The sequence below is a fragment of the Muntiacus reevesi genome, chromosome 9 (assembly GCF_963930625.1).
Source record: "Muntiacus reevesi chromosome 9, mMunRee1.1, whole genome shotgun sequence".
Classification (NCBI taxonomy): domain Eukaryota; kingdom Metazoa; phylum Chordata; class Mammalia; order Artiodactyla; family Cervidae; genus Muntiacus; species Muntiacus reevesi.
This window is the reverse complement of record NC_089257.1, coordinates 35,724,651-35,751,036: the sequence shown is the minus strand read 5'-3', so window position 1 is coordinate 35,751,036 and position 26,386 is coordinate 35,724,651. Positions and strand designations below refer to the sequence as shown.

General features: G+C 36.4%; 1 protein-coding gene across 3 annotated transcripts in view; it reads left to right on the top strand.

Annotated features, from left to right (window-relative positions):
• UVRAG (UV radiation resistance associated) overlaps positions 1-26,386 on the top strand; it is a 309,203-nt gene that overhangs the window by 171,259 nt on the left and 111,558 nt on the right. For all 3 annotated transcript variants that reach the window (XM_065944543.1, XM_065944542.1, XM_065944544.1), the window contains 4 exons: positions 521-605; positions 2,371-2,458; positions 3,328-3,388; positions 12,340-12,505. In XM_065944543.1, the coding sequence (XP_065800615.1) occupies positions 521-605; positions 2,371-2,458; positions 3,328-3,388; positions 12,340-12,505 (400 nt within the window). The remainder of the gene's footprint in view (positions 1-520; positions 606-2,370; positions 2,459-3,327; positions 3,389-12,339; positions 12,506-26,386) is intronic.

Genomic DNA, 26,386 nt, shown 5'->3' with positions numbered 1-26,386 from the left:
TGGTTGAAAACAAATTAACCACTTGCAAAAATAAGCTTTGTTTTTTAGAGCAGTTTTAGGTGCATAGTGAAATTGATCAGAAGGTACAGATTCCCCATATACTCCCAACCCCTACCTGTGCATAGCTTCCCCTACTAGAGTGGTACATTTGTTACAGTTGATTAACCTTTAGTAAATCATCCTTAACACCCAGAGTTCATAGCCAGTTTTTTATTTTTTTAGTGCAGTTGTCTGAATTTTGAACATCTCACTGGGGTTTCTTGATCAGCAACCCAGAAATCTGTAGGTAGAGAATCTGGAACTCTTACTCTTTGACTCCTGCTAGAGACTGTATAAAAATGGAAGCAGTCAGAATTTTATTCTGGTTAATCACCCCGAAAGTCCTCTATCCTCGTTTTACCTTTTACTCTCTTTATTTTCCTCTCACAGTCGGGGGACTGGGCTCTGCCTGTTTGGTTGTGACTGGGCAGTCCTGTCTGCAGTGTTACATCTGGAATTGTCTCCTTTCATCTCTCTCTAGGAAGTGCATTTTCAGCTGAGCAACTCAAGCTTCAACTCCAAAAGGAATCCCTAAATGAGTTGAGAAAGGAGTGCACTGCGAAAAGGTAAGCGGAACACTAAGAATGATTGTTAGGAGTGTTGAGTTTACTTTGAGGAGAGGATTTAGAACCGGAGTATTTTTTTAGAGCTGCCAGTGTTAATGCCAGTTAATATGCTCAGTGCCACTTTCATTTATTCAGCCCCTATTGTGTCGTGCACTGTGCTAGAGGCAGTTAGGAGGGCTCCTAGTACATAGTCAGAATCGGAAGCCTGAACACTGTTCTTCTAGATTGCAGGGCTACAGTACCATGACTTCATGTTTGAATCTCCTCCTCTTCCAGTCTTTACATTTAGTGCATCTTACAGTTTTTCTTTAGTAATTTCTTCAGTCTTACTCCTATTAGCTCACTTGCCTTACCTCAGCAGTTCTCAGATTCTCTAACATAAGTCTCTCCAACTGTCCAGTTCATTCTCCATGTTGCTAGCAGACTTCTCCTAAAATACTATTTCACCATTATTTTTTTCTCTTCTTAAGAACAAGTGGTGATTATTTTCCTTCATTGTCAAATATAAAATGGTCCCCAGTGGCTCAGGGGTAAAGAATCTGCCTGCAACACAAGAGGTGTGGGTTCGATCCCTGGGTCATAAAGATCCCCTGGAGAAGGAAATGGCAACTCACTCGAGTATTCTTGCCTGGAGAATTCCATGGCAGGCTGTAGTCCATGGGGTCACAAGGAGTCAGAGGCAACCAATTGCACATGCACTGGAGGTAGAACTGTAGCTAATTTCAGTTGCTACATGACATTCATTTAGCAAATGCTAATAGTTTTTCCCTTTATTTTTTGCAGCACGTGCTTAACTTGTTACCACCTGTGATCTTCTCCTCATTTTCACTCACTTTTACTGGAAAGTCATCCCATTGTGCATTTTTGTTTAAGAAACTTTAGCAATTAAGAAACCTGGAAAGAACCTTAGAGATCATCTAATCTAATCCTCTCAATTTGCAGATAGGAAGGCAAAGCTGTGGAGGTTACTCTGTCTGGTTCACTAGGAAAGCAGAACTAGATGCCTTTAAGTCTTCAGCTCTCTTTGCATTGTACTGCTTTACATTCCACTCTGACCTATTGTGTTTCCTAAATTACCTCCTCTTTAATTGTTGACACAGTTGAGCAGGCAATATGCTTTATAGGTAATTTAGCTGTTAGTCATGTTTCTTAAATAGTGTAAGGGAAAAGCTGCATCATCTCATGCCACACCTTTTGGCTTTGTCCTTTTTATTCTGTTACTTTTGTAATATGACAGCAGGTTATTTTTTTGAGATAGTTATAACATCTGTAATTGTAAATGAAAGTAGAATGCTGTTTTGAGGAAATACCATATGGGTATTTCCTGCAAATTGGCCTCGATTTAAATGAGATTTTGGTCAGTTTATTGAGCCTCTCTAAATCTTGTTTTTTTGTTTGTAAAATAGGTATAGTAATATCAACCAAATAAGTTGTCATTGATATGATAGTTAAAGCCATTTGTAAAGCTCCTGGCCTATAGTTGTAGGTGTCCAGTCAATGATTATTTGTATGTTTTACATCTCTTTTCATGGTGCTAGATACATACAATAGGCCTCCTTATATAGTTAGGGTGATTAATGGTATATAGAAATAGGTCAGGACTCATGTTAGTTATTATTCTTGCTTCTGCTTCTGAATTTCTGTGGCCCAGTGCAGATCATTTAATTTTTCTCTGTGTCAGTTAGTTGGAAATAACCATTACAAAGCAAGCAAACCTGTTTATTTTTTGTTTTTTAACAAATGTGCTTTTTTCTTTCCTCATTAGAGAACTCTTTCTGAAGACTAATGCTCAGTTGACAATTCGTTGCAGGCAGTTACTATCTGAGCTTTCCTACATTTACCCTATTGATTTGGTAAGTTTCAGATTTTCTGGGAAAAAAAAATTTTTTTAAGAGATTTCTATTTGAAATTTCCTCTCGAAGAAAACACCATTGCTCTAGTCTTGGCTAATATTTATTTTAAAAGTAGATTTAGAATTAGTTGGCATTAGGTTTCACTCATTTACTTTTTTTTTTTCCTGTCAATTTAGTGGTAGAGTGAACTCATCTTCACCTGAAAGAATGCCAAATTATTTCTGGTTTCTTTAGGACTTTTTCACTCAACCACATTATCAACTTCTACCTTATCTGAGACATGCATGCAGATACATACACATTGCTTTAAATATACGACTACTAATTAATTTATATTTATTAGTATTACTTAAGATATTCTTGTGGTAGCTGTCAAGATGTTTAGTTTCTGAATTTGGTTTCTTAGAGTAAGTACAAATGTAAATTATTAGCATTCTTTTTTAGAGAATTAGATTTGCTGAATTTGGTGGTTTTGTTTCCTTTCTAATGAAAAGGGACTTAAAAGACTAATTTTCTGAGAGGAAAGCTAATAGGATTTTAGGTTGCTCAGAGACTTTTGTTAATTCTACTTAAAAATTCTCATTTATAGCTTTGAATTGGTCAAAGAATAGTTAGCTTTATGGTTAAAATTTTACATGACTTTTTGTTAGATATGTTTTTAAATGTCTGTATTATATAGAAAATTTAGAGTATATATCAAGATACAGATAATAGTATAATAAATCATCACGTATTCAGCTTCAGCAATTAGGGTAATATTTTAAAATATCTATGACAGTATTGTCTTTGAATTAACACCTAAATTTTTTAGATTTAGAGCTTCTTTGTTTATACATGAAATTAATTTCATTCTTTGATTATATTCGCAGAATGAGCATAGAGATTACTTTGTATGTGGTGTCAAGTTGCCCAATTCTGAGGACTTCCAAGGTATTTTATTTCTTTTTACTTCTAAAGATTTGGTATAAAATATGGGTGTGTTGCAGGGAAAAAGAGATATCTTGAAATGTTGGTTGCCTGTCCCTTCTTCCAGAAAGGTTTTGGAACCTCTGTCCCTTCCCAATTGTAAGTATATAGAATCAGATTCCCTGATGGAAGACTTAAGAGGATACTTGATCTCATCATGGGGGGAAAATTGTTGAGCTTTCCATTTGATAGTTAAAAATTTTTTTAATGGGGTTTAATAAAATCAGACAGTAGGGTTCTCAAGAATACTAATAATATTCCTGTCCTTTTGGTTTTATTTTTCATGAAAAAATTGCATTGGGAGCAAAGCAGTAAACCTTAGTCTGCTCTGTTTATAAAGTTATATTTCTGCTAACATAAAATGTATTTGAAAATTAAATTTTGTGACATTCCCACTCCCATAGGTTAAACTTGTTATACTGTCATTTCTGTCCTCTTTAATTAAAAGAAATTTACATTAAAGATGTTACAAATAACATTCACAGTAATAGCTATATTTTAAAATATTTTTCCTAGTCTCTTTACCAGTATGCTAGAGAAAAGAACTTATTTGACATTTGGGTAGAAAGATTACTTTTATTGTTAGCAGAGTGGGTTCGTTTCTCCTAATATAAACAATGCTTTGATGACTACTAAGTAGTTCTATAGATTATGCCCAAAGCTAGCGCATTAATCTATTTGGAAATAAGTTATTCCAGAATAGAGCATTACTAGTTCTTACTGGGACTTGCTTCCATTTCCCTGTAAAGAATATGTTATTTGTGATCCTTTAATATTTAAGACTGCTTTAGTATATTACCTTCTTTGTCCTTTACAGCAAGTAGTTGGAACATAATGTAAAACGTGTCATAAATGAACCTAGCTAAGAAACAAAAATAGAATCAGGGACATAGAGAATAGACTAGTGGTTGCCAAGAGGGAAAGGGATGCTAGAAGGTAGGAGTGGGAGTTTGGGATTAGTAGATACAAACTGATATATAGAAACAACAAGGTCCTACTGTATAGTAAAGAAAACCATATTCAATATCCTTTGATAAGCCATAATGGAAAAGAATACAAAAAAGAATGTGTGTGTGTGTATGTGTGTATAGTTATATGTATATATATATAACTGAGTCACTTTGGTGTATAGGAGAAATTAATACAGTGTTGTAAATTCAACTGTTGTAGTGGTTTAGCTGCTAAATTGTGTCCGACTTTTGCAACCCCACAGACTGTAACCCACCAGGCTCCTCTGTGCATGGGATTTTTCAGGCAGGAATACTGGAGTGGTTTGCCATTTCCTTCTCCAGGGGATCTTTCCGACCCAGAGATCCAGTCCAAGTTTCCTGCAATGCAGCAGATTCTTTACCAACTGAGCTACTATTTAACTATACTGCAATTAAGAAAAATGTTTTTTTTAAGTGACTAAAACAGGAATGGGAAGACCTGTATTTGAATCCTGGTTCCCTTTCTAGAAACCATGTATTTTGGACCAAGTCGTCTAAACTTTGAGTTGATTTTCTAGTTGATAGTATGAACACATTAGTTCATGTACTACCTACTTTACATGATTGTTAAGATTTTATTTAAGAGCAAGACATTTTGCCTTATCTTTAATCCTCCCAAAAACAAAATAACCCAATAAGAAAGGTGGTATAATCTCACTTTATAATGTGTGAATGAGCTATTTAGTGACTTGCTCAAGACCACAGAACTAGGTAATGATCTTGCTGGGATTTGTCTGGTTTCCCATTGTACAGTGTTCCCACTCATCTCTGTAAGTCATACACATTTGCTTTGGTGTTAATTTTAGGTAATGGTGTCTTGAAGTTCATGACCCATCTTTTTCCCCATTCTTTCTTTCATTCATTTATTTATTAAACCTAATAAATATCTTAAGCCCTTGGCCAGGTTGTAGGAATACAGAATATTCTTTCATTGAGAAAAATAATCAACTGAGCACCTAAATGCCAGGCATGTGCCACTTTGAGGATATGATGATGGAAAAAGCAAATATATTCTCTTCTTTCATAGAGCATGCAACCTCTTAAAGGAGATAAAAAATAAAGGTAATAAATAAGAAAAGAAGTATTTAACAAGTATTTAATAAAAGAGTATGCTATCTTGGAGAATAGGGAAACCTACTGTAGATAAGTTAATCAGAGAAGACCTCTCTGAGGAGAAACGTTTAACAGAAAATCTGAAGGCTGAAAGGAACCAGTCTTCCCTGATGGCTCAGCTGGTAAAGAATCTGCCTGCCATGCGGGTGACTTGGGTTTGATCTCTGCATTGGGAAGATCCCCTGGAGAAGGGAATGTCTACCCACTCCAGTATTGGGGCCTGGAGAATTCCATGGACTGTATAGTACATGGGGTTTCAAAGAGTTATACACGACGGATTGACTTTCACTTCACCCACTACAGCTGGGGGAGAAGAATTCCTAGAAGAGGGGAGAGACGTGATTGAGGATTCTGAGGAATCAGCTTGATATATCTGAAAAAATTCAGGGCGAGGGGCATGGGAGAAGATATGTGTATTCTGGGAAAATCATGTAATTTCTCAGAGCTTAAGTCATGTATGGATGTGAGAGTTGGACTATAAAGAAAGCTGAGCACCAAAGAATTGATGCTTTTGAACTGTGGTGGTGGAGAAGACTCTTGAGAGTCCCTTGGACTGCAAGGAGATCCAACCAGTGCAGCCTAAAGGAAATCAGTCCTGAATGTTCATTGGAAGGACTGATGTTGAAGCTGAAACTCCAATACTTTGGCCACCTGATGTGACGAGCTGACTCACTGGAAAAGACCCTGATGCTGGGAAAGATTGAGGACAGGAGCAGAAGGGGACTCCAGACGATGAGATGACTGGATGGCATCACCAACTCAATGGACATGAGTTTGGGTAGGCTCCAGTAGTTGCTGATGGACAGGGAGGCCTGGCGTGCTGCAGTTCATGGGGTTGCGAAGAGTCGGACACGACTGAGCAACTGAACTGAACTGAATTTCTTCACCTGTAAAATGAGGTAATATTTACATCTTCAGTTGTGATGATTGAATGAGATAGCATTTGAAAGAGCTTTTCCTATAGAAGGCACTCAATAAATGGAATTAGTTGCCAGAGAGAGGAAGGAAGGACAGACCAGAGCAAACCTGTGTGGTTGGGGCAGGGTGAGAAAAGAGAAGAATTCCATCAGTAGATGTAGGAGAGTCAGCCAGGGTCTTGAGGCCACTGAAAGGAGTTTCTATTTTATTCCTGGTGGAGTGGGAAACCCTGAAGGGCTTCAAGAAGGAGGATGATATGAATTGATGATTTTTAAAAGTCACTCTGGCTGCTTAATATAGAATGATTTGAGAGGTGGCAACAAGAGAAGTAGGGATACTACTGGTATTAGAGTATCACCTCAGTTCATTCTGGGATGTTTCTTGATTCTATTTTTGTATTCTGGAGTTGATTTATTTCCTTATTTTTCCCAGCTTTTGTTCCCTGTCTGTACATCCAAGCTGAATACATTCTTCCTTCTTCCCCTAAAAAAATTAGTGTATCTTTTAGTTTTAGTGCAGTTTTTACTGCTAAAAATGAACTGAAATAAATGTTTAATTCTACTCTAAGGCCCTATTTACTTACCATAACATGTAGGAATTCGTTTTAAGAAGCACACATGGTAGCATTGGACTTTAAAATCTTATGTTCGCATTCTGCACGTTACTTCCGTGTGCGTTTGAATTTACTGATTGCCTTGCGTGTGTCATTATGGTGCCAGGTGCTGAGGGTATGCAAAGGTGACCAAGGCTTTGATCCTGCCTCAGTGAAACTTCAGTCCACTTGAGGTTAACTTGTAATCAAGCCAGTCAGTAAATATCTCTTGAATTTGTACTCTGTGTCAGGCACTTAGAAATTTATACAAGGTATGCAGGACTTAAAGAAGTAGGAATAATCAGATCTACCAGGAGGGAATCAGGAAAGTCTTATAGAGAAGATGATACCTGAGGTATTTTTAAAGATTAAAATGGTATTACCTTGTTGAAAGAAGGATGGGAAATTTTAGATTCAGTGAGTAGACATATGTAAAATGGAACATCATACATGATGCTGTCTTGTTTACTTAATTCCCACCACTGTGAGAATCAGTTCCTGCTGTGAGGGAAAGAATTATATTCAGCTTTTTGTTGTTGTTTTTTCCTAAAGACAAGAAAATTGAGGCTCAGCGAGATTAGTTAATTTTTCCGAAGACTCATACTAGCCAGTGGCAGAACTAAAGTCATCCCTGGTTGGCCTGATTTTAAGGCCCGTATTACTCCTGTCATGATGCAGTTTTCCTCCTTGTTTTGAATAATAACCTCTTCCAGACATCTGACAAGTTTTTAGTGTTCTGTAGCAGCTGCATGCTTAGTAAGACTCTAGTGACAGAAATCTAAACTGGTTTTCTGTTATATTCATGAAACTTTACTGGGATAGACTTTACATTGCATGGCCTGATACTGTTTGGGAAACTCCTGTATAGTGGCCCAACATTTGTTGTGTTCTTCTTTCTAACTGGGTAAGTTTCTGTTAGAATATGGCAGAGAGACCTGGACACAAGTGGGGAAAGTTGTCCCGTGAAGGGTTTTCACTTGAGTTCCATTGACTGGGACATTTCTCATCCAAAAAAAGAAAAAACTGTGTGTGTTTTAAGTAATCTATAACACAAGAGCCTTTTGTGGTAATGAGACCCAGATTTCCTTCTGTGTCTGTATCCCTTTATGCAGGCATGATTTCTTGGAAAGGAGAGTCCATATGTCAAACACTGTCTCATTGAGAACGTGGAATGGTTCCATAGATGCTGTGGCAATGATTAGAGTCTTAAATATTTGGTCCTGTCTGGATCAGTGGGTGCTTGATTCCTTACCAAATCAACTGCCTCAGTGATTGGGAAGGCAGGATGGTAAGAGCTTTTAGTTCACTTATTGTACTTGGATGCATTTGAATATTAATAGTTTGCCCAACATGCTAAGTCAAAGAGACATTTGAATTAATTTATAATGTTGTCATGGCCATTGTGAGTTTGTGGAATTTATTGTCATAAAAGTTACATAAAAGAGGCTAATGTAATTGTTGTGAGCATGCTTAAAATAGACTAGGCAAGACTAGGTTAGATATTTTAAATCCATTTTAAAACATTTAAAATGTTCAACCTACAAGGTTTTCAACATGCAATGAGTTTATTGGGATGTAAACCCATTGTAAACTGAGGAAGATCTGTAATGTAATGTAAATCAGATCTGCATTATTAATTAACCAAAATAAATGCATATCTAACTCTTTTCAGCTTAAAAAAAAAAGAGAAATTATATAAAAGATTTATTATCACAAAAATTACTACAGCCCCCAAGTAAATGTAGCTACCTACTTTTTAAAAAACAAATAGGAAATATTTATTGTGAGGAAACTGCAGAATTTTGTCTTGTTTGTGAGCCCCTTAAAACATTATTTTAATCAGAGCTTTTTTCCTTTACCTGAGTCTTAACAGCTTATTCCTGTTCTTCCCTGAACCCTCCCATTCCCCCTCTAGCTTCTTTTCACCAACAAGCCTGTCATCTGTGACCTCTTTAACCCACAGAGCAGCATAAGGAACACAAGCCTCTGCTCTGCATCAGGTGTTAGGGACGTCATTAATGGTTCCTGGAAAAGCACACCCCAGAGAGCCAGGTTTTGGCTTTGGCAGGTAAAAAGTCTTTTAGATCTTGGAATGCTGGAAACCTTAAACCTTTCAGTTTTTTTACCTAAAGTGATTGGCAACAGAATGTGACATCTGAGGTTTCGTGGCAGCAATAGCCATAATTAACCACATGAGCTCACATTTTCCCACTGGAGGTTCAGTGGCCTTGGGGTGATGAAAGTGACTTCCCTACCAGGAGGTGGTTTTCCTTTTGAGGGTATTGGAGTACCCATGGGCCCTGTAATGCCTCACCCGTGGTCCTTTTAAAATGCTTTTTAATATAAAACTTCAGTAATTGGAAATCCAACACCATGGTGTTTAACTGTGAGGCTGTGACTGAGCACTATGGCCTGGAATGGGAAGCAACCTAGGGTTTTTAATGAGTGAGTGGTGGGAGTCTTGTGGTGGAAATAATGGTAGTGTGAATAACCAGAATCAAAGCTGATTTCCAGTATTACCCAGTTTGCAGTTTTTGCTATTTCTTTTTGGTTTTTGCTGTATGTATATAGGATTCTCTTAGAGATGTCCTTTTATGTTTAATTTAAGCAAAATTGTTTTATTGAAAGGAGGTAATGTTAGAAGACCAATTTCTGTTCTTTTACTAGATATGTAGATGTAGTCCTTGAAATAGACAATTGTAATGCTTTAGTATTACCGTTTTAGTAATATGGAAAAATGGAGATGCTTGAGTGTTTAATATTAGATAGATTTTTTAAACATTCATAGTTTGCATTTGACATGTTTGGCAGGCTAAGAGGCCCTCTGATTTTTGGAAGTTTGCAAATCCTTTTCTGTAGGTCACATAGAAAAGGAAAACCTTAGTGTAAAGCACATACATGTGTGGGTGCTCAGTCACTCAATCGTGTTCAACTCTGCAACCCCGTGAACCCTAGCCCACCAGGCTTCTCTTTCCGTGGAATTTTCCAGACAAGAATACTGGAGCAGGTTGCTCTTTTCCATTCTAGGGACTCGATCCTGACGCAGGGTTCGAGTCCCACCTCTCCTGCTTGCTAGACAAATTCTTTACCACTATGCCTCCTGGGAATCCCAAAGTACACAAAGGAAAGTCCATACTTAATGTAGTTTTATTCTTCATTACTTACTGAAAGTCCTCTTTTCCTCTCCCTTCAAAGAGGATTCTTAAGACCAAGTCCTTGTACTAATAGGAATATTTTAAATTTAATAAGCCCTATTCTTAAAGAAAACAGGAGGTGGGATTCAGCAGCCTCTTGCATGGAACTCATTGTCCCAGCTGTGATTCCAGGGATAGATACTTGAAGGGGCTGGGATGTAGATACAATTCTCTTACTCCCGCATTCATACTTTTTACTTAACTTGGCTTTGACTAACTCACTTATACCACTTGAATCTTATTTTTCTCATTTCTAAATTAGTAGCATCAGATTCAGTGATTTCTAAGGCTTATCTCAGCTCTATATTGTGATGATTAAATTATATTGTGATGAATTTACAGTGTAATATAATTTTAGTCTCTAAGGTAGTCTGATATGCATATTTCAACAGAAGTAAAGTATTGTAGTACTCAAGGTACCTAAGTGGGACTGAGCCAGGAGCACATGGTCTCTAAAAATAGTTAGTCCTAGTCAGTTAAGGCATGCCCAATAGTCAGTTGAAAGGAATGCTGTTTGATTTTTTTTTTTCATCAGTTTGATTTGAGAGAACATGTCACCAAAGATTCACAGACTTTTCATGCGTTTTTTGCTCTTAATGGAAAAGAATGAAGAAACTAAAATAATAAACATGTGTCACATGCTTCTAGACTCTCAAGTTAAAAAAATTGTTATGTATTCCACATTAACGTTCTGCAACAGTATGGTAGAGTGCTTAAAGACAAAGGCCTTGGTGTCAGGTCAACTGCTATACTCGCTGTATTAGTTTGAACAGGTTCCTTAACTTCTTGAACCTTATTTATTCATCTGTAAATTGAATGAAATAGCATATAAAACATGCCCAGCTTATTAATTTTTGATGAATGAGTGACTGCCAGAAATAGAGCACCATGGTCAATTCCTGGCAGGAAAAAAAAGTGTACAATAAAAGTTACCTATTTTTACAGTATGATCAAAGAATCTGTTTTGGTAGTTGAGTGTGGAGAATGCAGTCAGTGGTATATGGCAGTAGTGGCTTTCCTGTACAGTAAGAAGGTGGTGCTCAGATAACCAGGTTTAAATGTAAAAGAAGAATGTGGGCAATATTACTAACAACTGAAGTTAAAGTTACTCTTAGAAATCAGGAAATACTCAAGCCAAGGTCATCTCAATCATTTTAGCCTTTCTCTAGCCAGAAGTATTCCAGATATGTGTTAAATCTGTGTGTGTGTGAGAGAGAGAGAGAGAGAGAGAGAAAGAGAGAACTTTTTCAAGTATTTTAAGAATATCATATACCAAGCAGTTACTTTTTTCTTCTCCCTGGGGGAAAGCTTAAAACTTTATTATTGTATTATTCCCAGTTCTGAATAATTGAATGGTTATCACTTCATAGGCAGTAGCAGAAATCTAGATGTTGAGTTAAAAATCTGTGACTTCTTACAAGATATGTACTGTAGGATACATGTATTCTTTTTACAACACTTACTTCCACCGAAATTGCATCAATAGGATATATTAATATACGAACAGTGTGGGTTTTTTTTAAACTTTTACTATTTAAAACACTTTTTTTCTCTGTCCTCTCTCAAACATCACTGACTTATTTAAACGATGCTCTCTTTATGAATATTGAGAATGTACCCTATAAGGATGTGCTATACTATTTCACTTCACCTTGGAATTAATAGTGTTGTGCAATAGTATAACAGTACAACTGTTTTGCTCGGTAAAGTTGTCAATGAATAAAATGTATGATGTTTACATAGTATGCAATGTTTAAATCTCTGAAACTAATTTTCACATTGTATAATAGACTCAAGTATTATTTTTGGCATTAAAAATGCTGGGAAAGAAAGTAAAGAAGACTTGACTGTACTAAGAACTCTTAAGATTATATATCAAATGTTAATCTCACCACATTAATTATTGGGAAATAGTTTTAAATATAGTAGATTAAATTTCAAATCTTATAAATATATTTGGATGTGTGTAAAGTCATATAATTTAGATAGGTGAATAATATTTTATCAATTATTTCTTATAAAATCTCTTGAAATTGGTTCATTATGATCTTGTAGCTACATTTATGAAGTAAATAGCTGTTTTCTGTTTCTCTGTTTTTGAATTAACAGCAAAAGATGATGGGAGCATTGCTGTTGCCCTTGGTTATACTGCACATTTGGTATCCATGATCTCCTTTTTCCTACAAGTGCCCCTCAGATATCCTGTAATTCATAAGGGATCTAGATCAACAATCAAAGATAATATTAATGACAAGCTGACTGAAAAGGAGAGAGAGTAAGTATCCTTTTACAATATACTTTTAACATTGGGCCAGTATGAAGCATCAAGTGTATTAAAAATATAAAATGTGACCTAGATTGTGGTAGTTTTTGTATATCCTTTGTGTAGTGCTCCATTTCTTTTAAATAAAATGTAGGCAGAATTGCTAGTGATAGCAAAATTGACCCATTCAAGTTTAATTTGCTTTTGTGAGGCAAGTATCGGGCCTTCCCAGGTGGCTCAGTAGTAAAGAATCCACCTACCAGTTGCAGGAGATGCTGGAGATGCAAGTTCAATCCCTAGGTCAGGAATGTTCCCTAAAGGTGGAAATGGCAACCCATTCTAGTATTCTTGCCTGGAAAATCCCATAGACAGAGGAGCCTGGCGGGCTGTAGTCCACAGGGTTGCAGAGAGTTGGACACAGCTGAGTGACATGCATGCAGTATTGGCCTTACAGAAAGCATTATGAGGTATTCCTTCTCTTCTACTTTCTTGGAAGAGTTTGAGGTTTGCTGTTAGTTCTTCTTTTAAATGTTTGTTAGAATTTACCAGTGGAGCCATGCGATTTTGCACTTTTCTTTGTTGGGAGGTTTTTCATTAGTGATTCAGTTATAAGTCTGTTCATATTTTTTATATATTCTTGACTCAGTTTAGATAATTTGTGTGTTTCCAAGAACAATACCATTTCATCTAGGTTATGTAATTTGTTGGTGATAGTTGTTCATAGTATTATTTTCTAATCCTTTTCATTTCTGTAAGGTCTTTAATGATGTCTATTTTTATTTCTGATTTTAGCTGTTTGTGTCTTTTTTATTTCCTTATTGATGTGAAAAACTTATCTAGAATAAGAAGAATTGATGGATGTTTTCAAAGAACTCACTTTTTTATTTTGTTGATTCTATTATTTTTGCATTTTCTTTTATCTCCACTCTAATCTTTATTATTTCCTTCATTCTGCTAGCTAGCTTTGGGTTTCGTTTTCTGTTACTTAGATGTAAAGTTAGGTTACTGATGTGAGAGCTTTCTTTTTTAGTGTCAGGTTTTATATCTTTAAACTTCTACTTTCACAATAAATTGTTGCATGTTGCATTTTAATTTTCATTCATCTCAAAGTATTTTCTAGTTCCCCATGTGATTTCTTCAGTTAACCCATTGGTTGTTTTAAAAGAGTTTAGTTTTCACATTTGTGAATTTTTTAGTTTTCCTTCTGTTATTGAACTCTAGTTTAATTCCATTGTGATGGAGAAATAGATAGTTTGTATGAGTTCAGTATGTTTAAATTTATTAAGACTTGTTTTGTTGCCTAATATATGATCTGTCCTAGAGAATGTTGCACATGCATTTGAGAAGAAAATATCTTTTATTGTTAGATGTAATGTTAGGTTTAGTTCATTTATAGTGTTGTCAAGTCTTAACATGTCCTTATTGATGTTCTGTCTAGATATGCTGTCCATTATTGAAAATGGAGTGTTAAACTCTCCAACTATTATTGTAGGACTGTTTCTCCTTCAGTTCTGTCAATGTTTGATTCTTTTATTTGGGGGCTCTGTCATTTGGTACATATGTTTTGAGATACTATTTCTTAATGAACTGACCCTTTTATCATTATATAATGAACTTTTTTGCCTCTTGAAACAAGTTTGACCTAAAAACTATTTTGCCTGATATTAGCATGACCTCTCAGCTCTCTTTTGGTTACTGTATTTGGGACTGTCTTTCCCATCTTTTCACTTTGAACCTATTTGTGTTTTTGGATCTAAAATGAGTCTCTTGTAGGCAGTATATAGTGGATCATTTTATTTTAACTCCTTTCTGCGGATCTTTGCCTTTTGATTGGAGAGTTTCACTTCTATTTAACATAATTTGTGGTATGAAAGGACTTCCTTCTGCCATTCCCCCCATATTTCTTATACTTTTTTTGTGCCTCATTTTCCTCCATTATTGCCTTTTTTTTTCTTAATTGATTTTTTGTGGTGTACCTAGTGTACCATTTTTATTCCCGTCTCATTTCTTTTTCAGTTTTCTTATTGTGCTCTGGGATTACAGTTAGCATTCTATAACAGTCTACTTTGAAATAATAGCCACTTAGCTTCATTAGTATGTAAAAACTCTGCTCCTCTATACCTCTGTCTCCCCACCTTTAGGTTCTTACTGTCACTGACGACATCTTGATGCATTGTGTGCCCATACTGCTGTCTTTTTAATCTACCTGTGTAGTTATCTTCACTGGAGACCTTTATTTCTTTGTTCAGTTTCAGTAACTGTGTAGTGTCCTTTCATTTCAACCAAGAAGGCCTTAACCTTCACTTCTTACAGTAAACCTAGCAGTTAGCCAGAAGTGAAAGCCTAGGGTCTTCTCAGGTCTTTTCTGAGCATGCATTCTGTTCTGAGCATGTATACAACATCCTTTTTGTTTTTAAGAATTTTTGATTATTTAATTTTTATTTTGTATTGGAGTGTGATTAGCAATAGTGTGTTAGTTTCCTGTGCACTGCAGAGTGAATCAGTTCAACATACACATGTATCTGTTCTTTTTATCATTCTTTTGCCATTTAGGTCATTACAGAATACTGAACAGAGTTCACTGTGTTACACGGGAGGTCCTTATTGGTTATCTGTTTTAAATATAGCAGTGTATACATGTCATTCTCAAACTCCTAATCTATCCCTCCCCTTACCCTTCACCCCTGGTAACCATAAGTCTGCTCTCTGTGAGTCTGTTTCTGTTTTGTAAATGAGCTCATTTGTATCATTCTTTAAGATTCTTCATATAAGCTATATCATATGATACTTCTTTGTCTGACTAACTTCACTTAGTATAGTAATCTTCATGTCCATCCATGTTGCTGCAAATGGCATTATTTTATTCTTTTCTATGGCTGAGTAATAGTCCACTGTATATATGTACTATATTTTCTTTATCCATTTATCTGTCAGTGGATATTTAGGTTGCATCTATGTCTTGGGTATGGTAAGCAGTGATGTGATGAACTTTGTGGTGTGTGTATTTTTTCAAGCCATGTTTTTCTCTGGATATATGTTCAGGAGAGGGATTGCTGAATCATATGGCAATTCTGTTTTAGTTTTCTGAAGAATCTCCATACTGTTTTGCCTGGTGACTGCACCCACTTACATTCCCACCATAACTTCTGATTCCACAGTGTGTGGGTATACTTTTGAATATACTAATTTCTGAAAGAAGTTCTCCTCAGCTGTTCCTCCCAGACTAGACAGTCTGGTGTGTGTCAACCTTAATCTTTTGCCTAAGAAAGCAGTTAGGTTTGTTTGTTTGCCTTACTTCTTGAACATTGTCCTGTTTTTACTCTCTGAGTGAGTTCTGACTAGGCAAAACAAAGGCAAGTGCCTTGCATTCATCCTTCAGGTTGCCCCCAGACAAGTTAGGACAAACCAACACAAATTTTTTACTGTGCTGGTAAAAAAAAAAGATCTGCTTTGCTTCCTTAAGAACCAGGAGTCAGGGCCTCACACTTGCAGCCTGCTGTCTGTAGGACCACTGCTGAGCTGGAGAGGAGGTGAGGGACAGGATAAGTAAAAATACTGTAAAGTGTTCCTTCTGATTTTGAGTTTCCTTTTTCTTGATTGATTGTTTAGCCAGTTGTGAACCTTTGATGGACAGTTTTTGCTTGATTTTTCTTTTTTCCAGTGTTTCTCTGGAGGGACCAGTTCTTTGATCTACTTACTCTACCATTTTTGCTGATATCATTTCATTTGTTCATGTAATGATGAAAAGTACTACTTATCAGGGATGAAGGGATCCCCTAGGTGATTTTAAGAGGAGAGAATACCATAACCAGATATATCTTTCACAAAGATAACCTTGTAGTTTTGTGGAGAATGCCCACCCCTCTCAACTTTCTCTTGGCTCCATATTAATAAAATTAAGTATCTCTTCAGATTTTTATCAAATTTGCTCATGATGATCTGCCTTAAAATAATAGTTATGTAGGAAATCACTTTGGGAGCTTGAAGGAGGGTTACTCAAAATGATAAATACTCTTTCTCTAGATCAGCTGTGCACTTTAATTTGTGAAGGAGCAGCTCAACATGTGGGCACTCCATGTAGTGTATGCTCTAGCGTGAGTAGTAGTGGTGATTTGTTTTTGACTGATTGATTTTCCTAAGCAGTCTGGGAAGGCTAGTTAGATTTAGGTGATTACATTGCTCTTTTTTTTTTTTTTTCCTTTGGCAGCCAGGAGAACCACAGGAATTGCTTTTTAGTGAATGAATTTTATATTCTACCTGTCTTCCCCATTTTACTGAAACAAAAAATGTATTTTATTGATTCTAATGTAAGTACTTTTGACATCTTACTAATATTGCTAAAAATGAGATCTATCTTCCAGTTAATGGCATGATAGATATGGTGTGTTATCATATAAAAAAATAAAAAATGATGTTTTATCTTTTCTTAGTGGTACGTAAGTTAATAATTCAGTTCACAGTTGATGCTGTCTTATATTTTATGAACTGTCAAATATTTCCTCTGGGGCAGTAAAGCACCTCAGATCCTTTTTGGAACAGCATCAATGTGTAAATATATCTCTAAATACAAATGCATTTATTAATTATGGTAGTTGATTAAATCAACCTCTCGGTTGTTAGCCTGGATCAATGAAAGAGTGTGTTGATTTTCATGTGAACTTTTCCAGGGTATTAGGTAGAATCGGGTCTTCATGAGAAAATAGGAATTAAGTGATTGGACAAATTATATTTAATATAATAGGCCTAGGAATCCTCAGCTTCTGCCCTCTCTGATTACCTGTTTCCTCTGGCTATTGGCATGTGATACATTAAGGTTGAGAGTCCTGTTTAGCTAGTTTTGCTAAACTAGGTTTTTCCCCTTTGTCTGGTTGTTTGAAGCCCAGGTCTGGACTGACGCCTTGCCTAGACCATTACTTACGCACCTGCACACTGTAAAGGGAAACTCTGCAATCTTTGCTGCATTTCATTTTGAGGCTCAGACCGCAAAACACAAAGGAATGTAGCCAGAGTCCAGCTGCAATGTTCTTTTACCCCTTATTTCTTTTTTCACTGAGGACTAAAAAGTAGATTTTAAAGTGATTTTTGAAATAAAATGTGTTGGTCGTTGTTATTTTGCTCTTATTACCTAATACTAGGTAATACATTTACAACAGAGCAGTGAAACAGTCATTGAGCTAGGACATAGCTGGTCAGAACATTTGGCTTTTTCAAGTCTTCGAAAGATGTCTGACATTTTTTTTGTTTTATTCTCAGAAGGAGAAATAGGGAGTGGTGTAAATTGGCAGGCACTTTTGAAACTTCCTGGCCTGTCCACCACAAGGTTTTTGCAGATCTCTAAGAGCTGGTCAGCTCTTTTCCTCTAGTGGAATTATTGAAACTGAGAGAAATGTTAGTGCTGCTTTTCCCATTTCATGGATATTTTTGTGCTTATGTTTATTCCAATGGAAGATCTTGACTAAAAGGCCAGGAGTTGCCTTTTTTGCCTGATTGATTCTGATTTCTTTTAAAATCAGAAACTCTAGAGTACAAAGAAATTGTGATATATCCAAAATCAGATATTCATGGGCCCAGACCATAGTCACTGCATATGGATCTCCTGCTCATGAGAGAAGGAATAGTCTATTTTAATGATCTACCACCTTTTTTTGTGAGTGGGTGCATGTGGCGATCGTGCATACTTATCTATAAAGGAACTGGCCGGACAGGTCCCCACGCCTGTGACTTGAGCCGCCTTGCAGCACCTGGGCATGTATGGATGTTTATGAATGTTTTTCTTCCCCTTCAGCATAACCAGGTTGCATTTTGTCAGAGGGGAAGGGACAAAGGAATGTGCAGTGGCACTGATCAGACTGATTCCTATCTCTATTCCTACAGCCTATCTCTTGACCTGGCAACACTGACCTGTTAATAAATGAATGAGAATTTTTTCTAGTGGCCTCTCCTTGAATGAGTTAAAATACTTTGAGTGTTATTTGCATAAGTAGCAAATTCTCCATAGCAATAGTGACTGGCCCTTGGGATTTCATTGGCGTGTATTGAAGACATAAATGTTTTCATGCTGCTGTAATTTTCAGACATCTATAATTCTGACTCCTCATTTCTGTTTTTACCTGCTTAATGCATACTTAAACATCTGTGGATACATCTTACATTAAAAGTTCTTTCCTATAAACATTTTCAGGTTCTATTTTAATGTGAAGAGTTCAAAAGTGGTCATCATTTTCACTAAATTGCCATGTTTGCTTTCATGGTGTCCAGTTAAATTGGATGGCTTCCTTCCAGAAATGGGAGATTTTCACATCATGCTTAGGCTTAAGTGCTGTGGCTTTAATTTTTTCAACTCTTCTTCTGTTTATCCTATAAATTAGAACACTCTTTGTAACCTTTCATCTTCATTTTATTATAGGTTGTTGTTCAGATGCTGGCATTTAAAGTACTCAGGAACTCAGACCTCAGATCTTTAAATTGAACAGTGATTGTTACGACTTGAGGCAGTAGGTGAACCAAATGCTGTGGTTTTCTATTTTTTCTTGCTGTGCAACTTAGAAGTATAATCAAGCAAATATTTTTCAGGGTGACTAATATAACTGAAACGAATAGAATTATTAGTTCTTTCAGGTGTTCCACTTGATTACAGGAATGTGACCTAAGTTGAAAAATTGCCGTTGATGTGAAAGCTTTCCCAAATGTCTTTAGTCCAGCTCCATTGTAACTACCTAAGGGTATACCGTAAAACAGAAATAGAAGGGAAAAAATGTTTCTGTACATACTAAATTGTAGACATTGTGTTTTAGAACGAGACAAAATATTCCTAGGTCGTATGATTCAACCCTTCATTTCACAAATGAAGAAAGAGGTTGAACTATGAAGTAAGGTCATATAAGAAGTTAACTAAGCCTTCACTTTGATCTGTTCCACTGAAGAAATGAAGCCCAAGAGATGGTGTACCAGTTGTAAGTGAAGTATTTTTAAGCAGACATTTTTTGGAGATGGAAGGGCTTCCCCGGTGCCTCAGTGGTAAAGAATCCTCCTGCTAGTGCAGGAGATGAGGGTTTGCTCCCTGGGTTGGGAAGATCCCCTGGAGAAGGAAATGGTAACCCACTCCAGTATTCTTGCCTGGGAAATCCCATGGATAGAGGAACCTGGCAGGCTGTAGTCTGTGAGGTTGCAAAAGAGTTGGACATAACTTAACAACTAAACAGCAACAACAAAGGAGATGGAAGAAGTGTATTTATCAAAAAGGGGCTATATATGAGACTGAAATACCCCTTTCCTTCTTAGGGAAAGCTCACTGGTGAAAAATGCCTTGATGTAAATTCCTGTATAGTATGTGGAATTCCCATGTTAAGTTCTTATTGAAAACATTAATTATTTAAATCTTATCTATCTGTTGGTTCACTTTGACATTTTTTTTTTCCTCTAAAAGGTACAGTACACAATGATTCTCTTATCTTCTCCCTTTTCTCAATTTATTTAAACTGGGAAGTTTTTTGTTCATTTTGTTTTTTTATTTCTAATCACTTAAGACTTTGAAGTTACATTGGGACTTCACATATCGTGACTGGGGAGATATCCTACATTTTTTGGTTCACCTGGCATAATATCTGTGGCGCTAGGTTATCATGAGGTTTAAATGAAGCACAGTGCTTGGCACATAGAAGATGCTCAATAAAATTTTCCAATTACTGTTATCTATACATTGAGCTTTGCAACAGGAATTCCAGGCAGCTGTGTAATTTCTTTTTCTTTTCTTTTTTTTCCCGCTAATTCTAGGTGCTTAAAGGGAAAGTTGGCCTAAGAAAAGGCCTAAGTTATTGTTGTCTAGTTGCTAAATCGTGTTCGACTTGACTCTTCTGTGACCCTACAGACTGTAGCCCACCAGGCTAGACTCCTCTGTCCATGGGTCTCCCAGGCAAGAATACTGGACTGGGTTGCCATTTCCTTCTCCAGGGGATCTTCCCCACCCAGGGACCAAACCCTTGGCTCCTGCATCAGCAAGTGGATTCTTTACCACTGAGCCACCAGAGAAGTCCAAGAAAAGGTTAGGGGAAATTAAAAAATGCAGGCCCCATAGCATAGTACTAGATTTTCTTTTCTAGAAGCACCAGGAGGTACATCATCTTTCTGTCAGTGGTGTGAATGGAGAGAACTAATGAAGTTTCCCAGAGCCCAGGGAAAAAAACTATTGTAGATCTTAAGGCTTGTCTCTTTTTCTTCAACTACTTAGGGAGTTTACTGCCTTATATACACTAATGAGTCAAGTAAGTGTCTGTGTTTTAGAACCTATCAGTATAGTAAATGCTGAAGCCCTTATTCTTAAAAGGAATGTAGAGCATGTTCAAGTAGTTCAACAGCTCCCAACCTGGCCCTCTGCTTATTCTTTTTAGTCTTATCCAACTGTACTCTCAGTTCATGACCTGTGCTTCAGTCAAACTGTTGTTTTCCAAATACATCACATTATTTCCCACTTGATACTCTTTGTCCTTACTATTCTACTTATCTGGAATGCCTTCCCTAGCCACCTCTAGGATCATAATTGTGGTTGTACTTAAAACCTTTCCCTTATTACCTAAAACTTTCCTCATAAAGTCTTTCTTAATTCCCCATAGTTTGATGGACTGTAATAGCCTTCTGTAATCCTGTGAAGAATTCTCTCTATATAGTACCTCAGAAATGAACTATGTTGATATATGTTCTCATTTCATTTTAACAGCAACTCAGTGATACAAGTATTTGTCTTATTCCTGTCTGAAATATTTTCAGTGTAGAAACTGCATCTTACTTGGCCTGAAACTCATTCCATTGCCTTACCGAGAGCCTTATATTGTGTAAACACTCAATAAATATTTTTTTGAGTTGAATTAGGAGAGCAAAAGGGATGTTACTTTTGCAAATGCTATTAAGTAATCTGACACTCCACGTTCTAGCCCATAGTTTTAACTCTAGATGCTCTGGCCAGGACAATCCTTATTTCATACACTCCCTTAGGACCATGAGACGCTATTAACTTCAGTGCCTGTTGTAATCCAAGGCACAGGCAGCAGTGCTGATGGGGTTGTGTTTAGGAGTGAGAGCAAAGAGTCTGTTTTAAATGAAGAATCCCCATGGAAATTTAGGCAGGAGAGATCAACAAAACAAAAATGCAGAAGGTGGTTGCTGGGTGAAACAGGAAATGAACACCTTATGAAGATTAGGCATTCCACTGAGAGAGGGGAAATGTAGAAAACGAGTCAGAAGTAATTGTGCAGCCATTTCATCACCGATACCTGAGAGCACACTGTTGGGTGTGCTGTTTTTAATGAAGTGTGCTTTTATAGTGCTGATGTTATTATCTGGATGAGGAAGTCTTCTCTAGTATTATTGTCATCTCAGCTTTCTGCAACCAACTAAATTAAAATACAGTAATGTAATGAGTCAGTGGAATAAAAAAGAAAACCAGATGACTCTGACATGTGACCCCAAGTTGAACTCACTGCTTTTCTGGTTCACAGTGTATTCCAGTCAGAGTAAAGAGGTTCAATGTAATGCTTTGGAGAAAAAGGGAAGATAGAGGAGTAATATATTTAGTTAATAGTGGGCTGTCATGGGTTAAAGATTGCTACATTATTAGAATATCTGAGATCAGTGTTTCTCAACAGGAGGTCCCCAGAGCCTCAGTGAGTTCTCCAGGTAGCATGGACTGGCCTTCTCCAGTCTGTTCTTATTGTGTATCATATGGCAGCATAGATTCTCTGGGTTCTGATATGAATTAATCTAACAAATCTAACAAATAAGACGTCATTGATAGTACACTGGGCCTTCCCTGGTGGCTCAGCTGGTAAAGAGTCTGCCTGCAGTGCAGGAGACCTGGGTTCATTCCCTGAGTTGGAAGGATCCCCTGGAAAAGGGAATGACTACGCACTCCAGTTTTCTGGCCTAGAGAATTTCATGGACTGCATAGTCCATGGGGTCACAAAGAGTGGGACATGACTGAGCAGCTTTCAAAAGATACTGCATTGAAAGTAGCTCTTTCTTTCTTTTAATTCTTCTCTTTTTTTAAATTTATTTATTTTGGCTGTGCTGGGTCTTAGTTGCTGTGCATAGCTTTCTCTAGTTGGGACGAGCAGAGGCTACTTTTTCATTGTGGTGCGTGGGCTTCTCATTGCAGGGCTTCTCTTGTTGCAGAGCATGGGCTCTAGGCGTATGGGCTTCAGTAGTTGCCACATGTGGGCTCAGTAGTTGTGGCACATGGGCTTAGTTACCCCATGACATGTGGAATCTTCCCAGAATAGGGATTGAACCCATGCCCCCTGCATTGGCAGGCAGATTCTCAGCCCCCAGATCACCAGGGAAGTCCTCCTTTAATTCTTATGTTTGATTTTTGGTAGGCAAACAACAAGGGATATGAGGATAATTATATCAAGTCAGAAAGTTTGGATTAAATGATTTGTGGAATCTTTTGGTTTTCTGAGGAAGAAAATGGATAGAAGGAGTAAGAAAATTATTCTTAGGTAGGTATAAACTATTTTAACTTCCCAAAGCATCTAATTATAATAGTTCTGTAGACAGTTTTCTAGGGGTAACATTTATGTCCTGGGCAATGGTACACTATACAACACAGTTATATCATTCTTTAAACCACATAGTTCTATTCACTGCCATGTTTTATACCTCTGCCTACAATAATTTAGTTACAAGATCACCAAATGTAACCTCTGAATCAAATTAAATGATCAGTTGATTTTCAGAGTGTTTTTCTTCTCTAATTTCTTGAAAAATTGATATGAAAGTTAATTCACGTATAGTTAAATCACAAGAGAGAAATTACAAAAGGTGACATCACTGAAGTCAAACCGTACGTTGAGGCCTAGTACATATTTGTCACTGCACAAGATGCTGGCATTAGGTAAAATTACTCAGCTCTCAGAGTGGTATCAGGGATGGAGAGCAAGTCAGTAGACAGTTATCCTCAGCATTCTAAGGCTCATGTTAGAAATACATGGGGTTGAGTTGAGTAGCCAGCAAAGGTATGTTTTAGGAGGTGGCCCTAAATGTCTGAGCCACTGAGTGTGGAAGAGACTTAGAAGCTGCCCAGGCAGACTAGATAATAGTGGAAACACACAGACCTGGCACAAAATAGGTATTGCACCTTTCCATTGATCAAAGCATCTAGTTTCTCACTCAGCCTGGTGAATGACTTCACTGTACATTGCTCAGCAGTTTTCTCTTAGGCATAAATAAAAGAAATGTCAATTAATAATTCAATCCTTAGTGGACATAAAAATGAAAATTACTTTCAAAGATGATTAGGTTTGTGTGTTTAAATATCAATATACATATATTCATTTATTCAAAGCATAGTAATATATATGGATCACAGAGTGGTTATAATAAATATGTGACTACTTTGACTTAAACATACATTCACTTCCATATATAATTCTTTAATAGGGATAATCTATATTGCACGTAAATAATAAAAGTATTCTAAACTTAAGAAAGAAGAAACCATGGCTTTCCAGTTTCACTTTTTCTGAAAGAACTTTGGTGTCAGACGTATCTTAAACCAGTTTATTTCACCTCACTAGTCTCAGTGTGGGCTTCCCTGGTGGCTCCGCTGGTAAAGAATCCACCTGCAATTTGGGAGACCTGGGTTCCATCCCTGGGTGGGGAGATCCCCTGGAGAAATGCAAGGCTACCCACTCCAGTATTCTGGCTTGGGGAATTCCATAGACTGTATAGTTCATGGGGTGGCAAAGAGTCGGACACGACTGAGCAACTTTCGCTTTTAGTCTCATCTGAAAATGAAGATAATGGCTTTAGAGAAATGTGAAGAATTAAACAGGGAATTTATATGAAATTAGCATTGGAAATAATAGTCACTCAGTAAATACTTATATATTGAGTGATAATAATAAGTAGAAATGAGAAATTTGAAAAGTCCATGCCTTCTAATTCAGAAAAGATCTCTTTATAAGTCACAGAAACGTACAGACTTTAATATGGGAAATGGTTCGTATATTTGATTTCATTTTTTAAACTTGCCTATAACAAAGAAGACAAAATGGAAAGATAAGTCACTTATCAGAAGAAGAGATTTTCATCACAAAGATTTAACCAAGGGTCAGTATTCAGGATACATAAGAAAAACCTTTATATATTAATACAAAAAGGAGCAGTCAACTGCATAGTAATACGAACATAGTATATTAGGAAACTGTTACAGAAGAACAAAACCTAAATTTCTAATAACATAAGAAAAAATTCCTGTCTCACTAGTGATCAGGAAAATGCAAATTAACTCCACAAGAGAACCATTTCATATCAGTCAACCTGGCCAAAAAGAGAATGTCTATTTAATACCTAATTTGGTGAGCATGTAGAAGAAAAGGAACTTTGATCTGTTGTGAGAGTTTCAATTAGTTTGTATATTTCAGAGGGCAGTTTGATAATGGAGTTAAATCTGCACAAACTTTTCTCAACCTAACAACCTCACTCCTGCTTATATATTAGATTCTTGAGTAGCTTTTACATATATGTAGTCTACTAATATTTATTGTGTCTATAGATAAGTAAGCGAATTATTTCTTGGTTACTTCAGTTATTCTGTATTGGAGTTATTCACAATTATATAGCTAGTATTTAATTATTTTTAAGTGCCTCTATCCTTTTGTACTGTTCCTTTCAGGGTCTCTGTTTCAGTGAAACATTATTTTCTTTTTTTCTTAAAGCTACTTCTTTTAAGACTAGAATATATGTTGCTTTGTATACAGCTTCTTTCTCATTACTTACACAGAGTTGATACAGTGGTTATTTTTTTTTTCAATTCATATCATTTCATATATCAGTTCTTGATTCATATTCATATTCGTTTGTACTAGTAATTCTCTGTATTTCCTTTCCAGCAAATACTGATGATAATCATGCCTTAAATTTTGAGTACTACTCATTTATATTATTAGAAACCTTTTTAAAACTTACAAAAGAATTAATTCTTCCCATACCTGCTTGTTGGTAACTCCCATTAATATAAATGATGACTCCCAGGTTCATGATGTGGAGAGTCTAGTGATGAAAAACGTAGAAGTGTTAACTGTAGTTAGTTATAGAAATTTACTGCTGTGAGTTAATTAAACACCAATAAGCAACAGGAGCATTTCATTTAATTTGTATAAATATAAGGTTGGTAACCTACTGAGAAGTGCCAAGTCTCTTGGAGTTTGATTGTCAGCTATACTAAACCTTTTTAAAATGTGTAGATGACGACTGAATTTATTGAAACAACTTCTGTTGTAAGATATCCCATAGAAGGAATATTATTTTTGAGTGTGCAGTGGCATAATTTTGTCATTTCTGACTTGATGGTTACTAGAGGAAAAACTTTTTAGAATTTACCTCCTAATTTTGAATTTGCTAAATAGTGTTCAGTGTGAGAGAGTCAGGAATTTCTTTTATTATTTTTCTGACTTCTATATGATTTGTGATCTCTGCATAAATCACAAAATGAGAGATTTGTAAGTTGGTTAAAGAAGAATTTGGTAAATAGCATATAATTTTCCTTCAGAGGTTTCTAGGAGAAATGCTAAGCAGTATTCTGTCCTAAGGGGATACAGGTTGTCACATTTAATTGGAGAAGTTTCCCTTCTCATGTTGTATCATTTGGGGGAGCCTGTCTGTCTTTTTAATATGCAAGTTGGAATAGTATTTGTATTATCAAATTCAGTAGATACTCTAGTATTAGATACTCTAGAGATTGTCCTACTGAGTGAAATAAGTCAGAGGAAGACAAATATGATAACACTTATATATGGAATTCTAAAAAAGAGGGAGTCCAAATGAACTTATCTACAAAACGGGAATGGAGTTACAGAAGTAGAAAGCAAACATAGTTCCCAGGGGATGAGAGAGAGATTG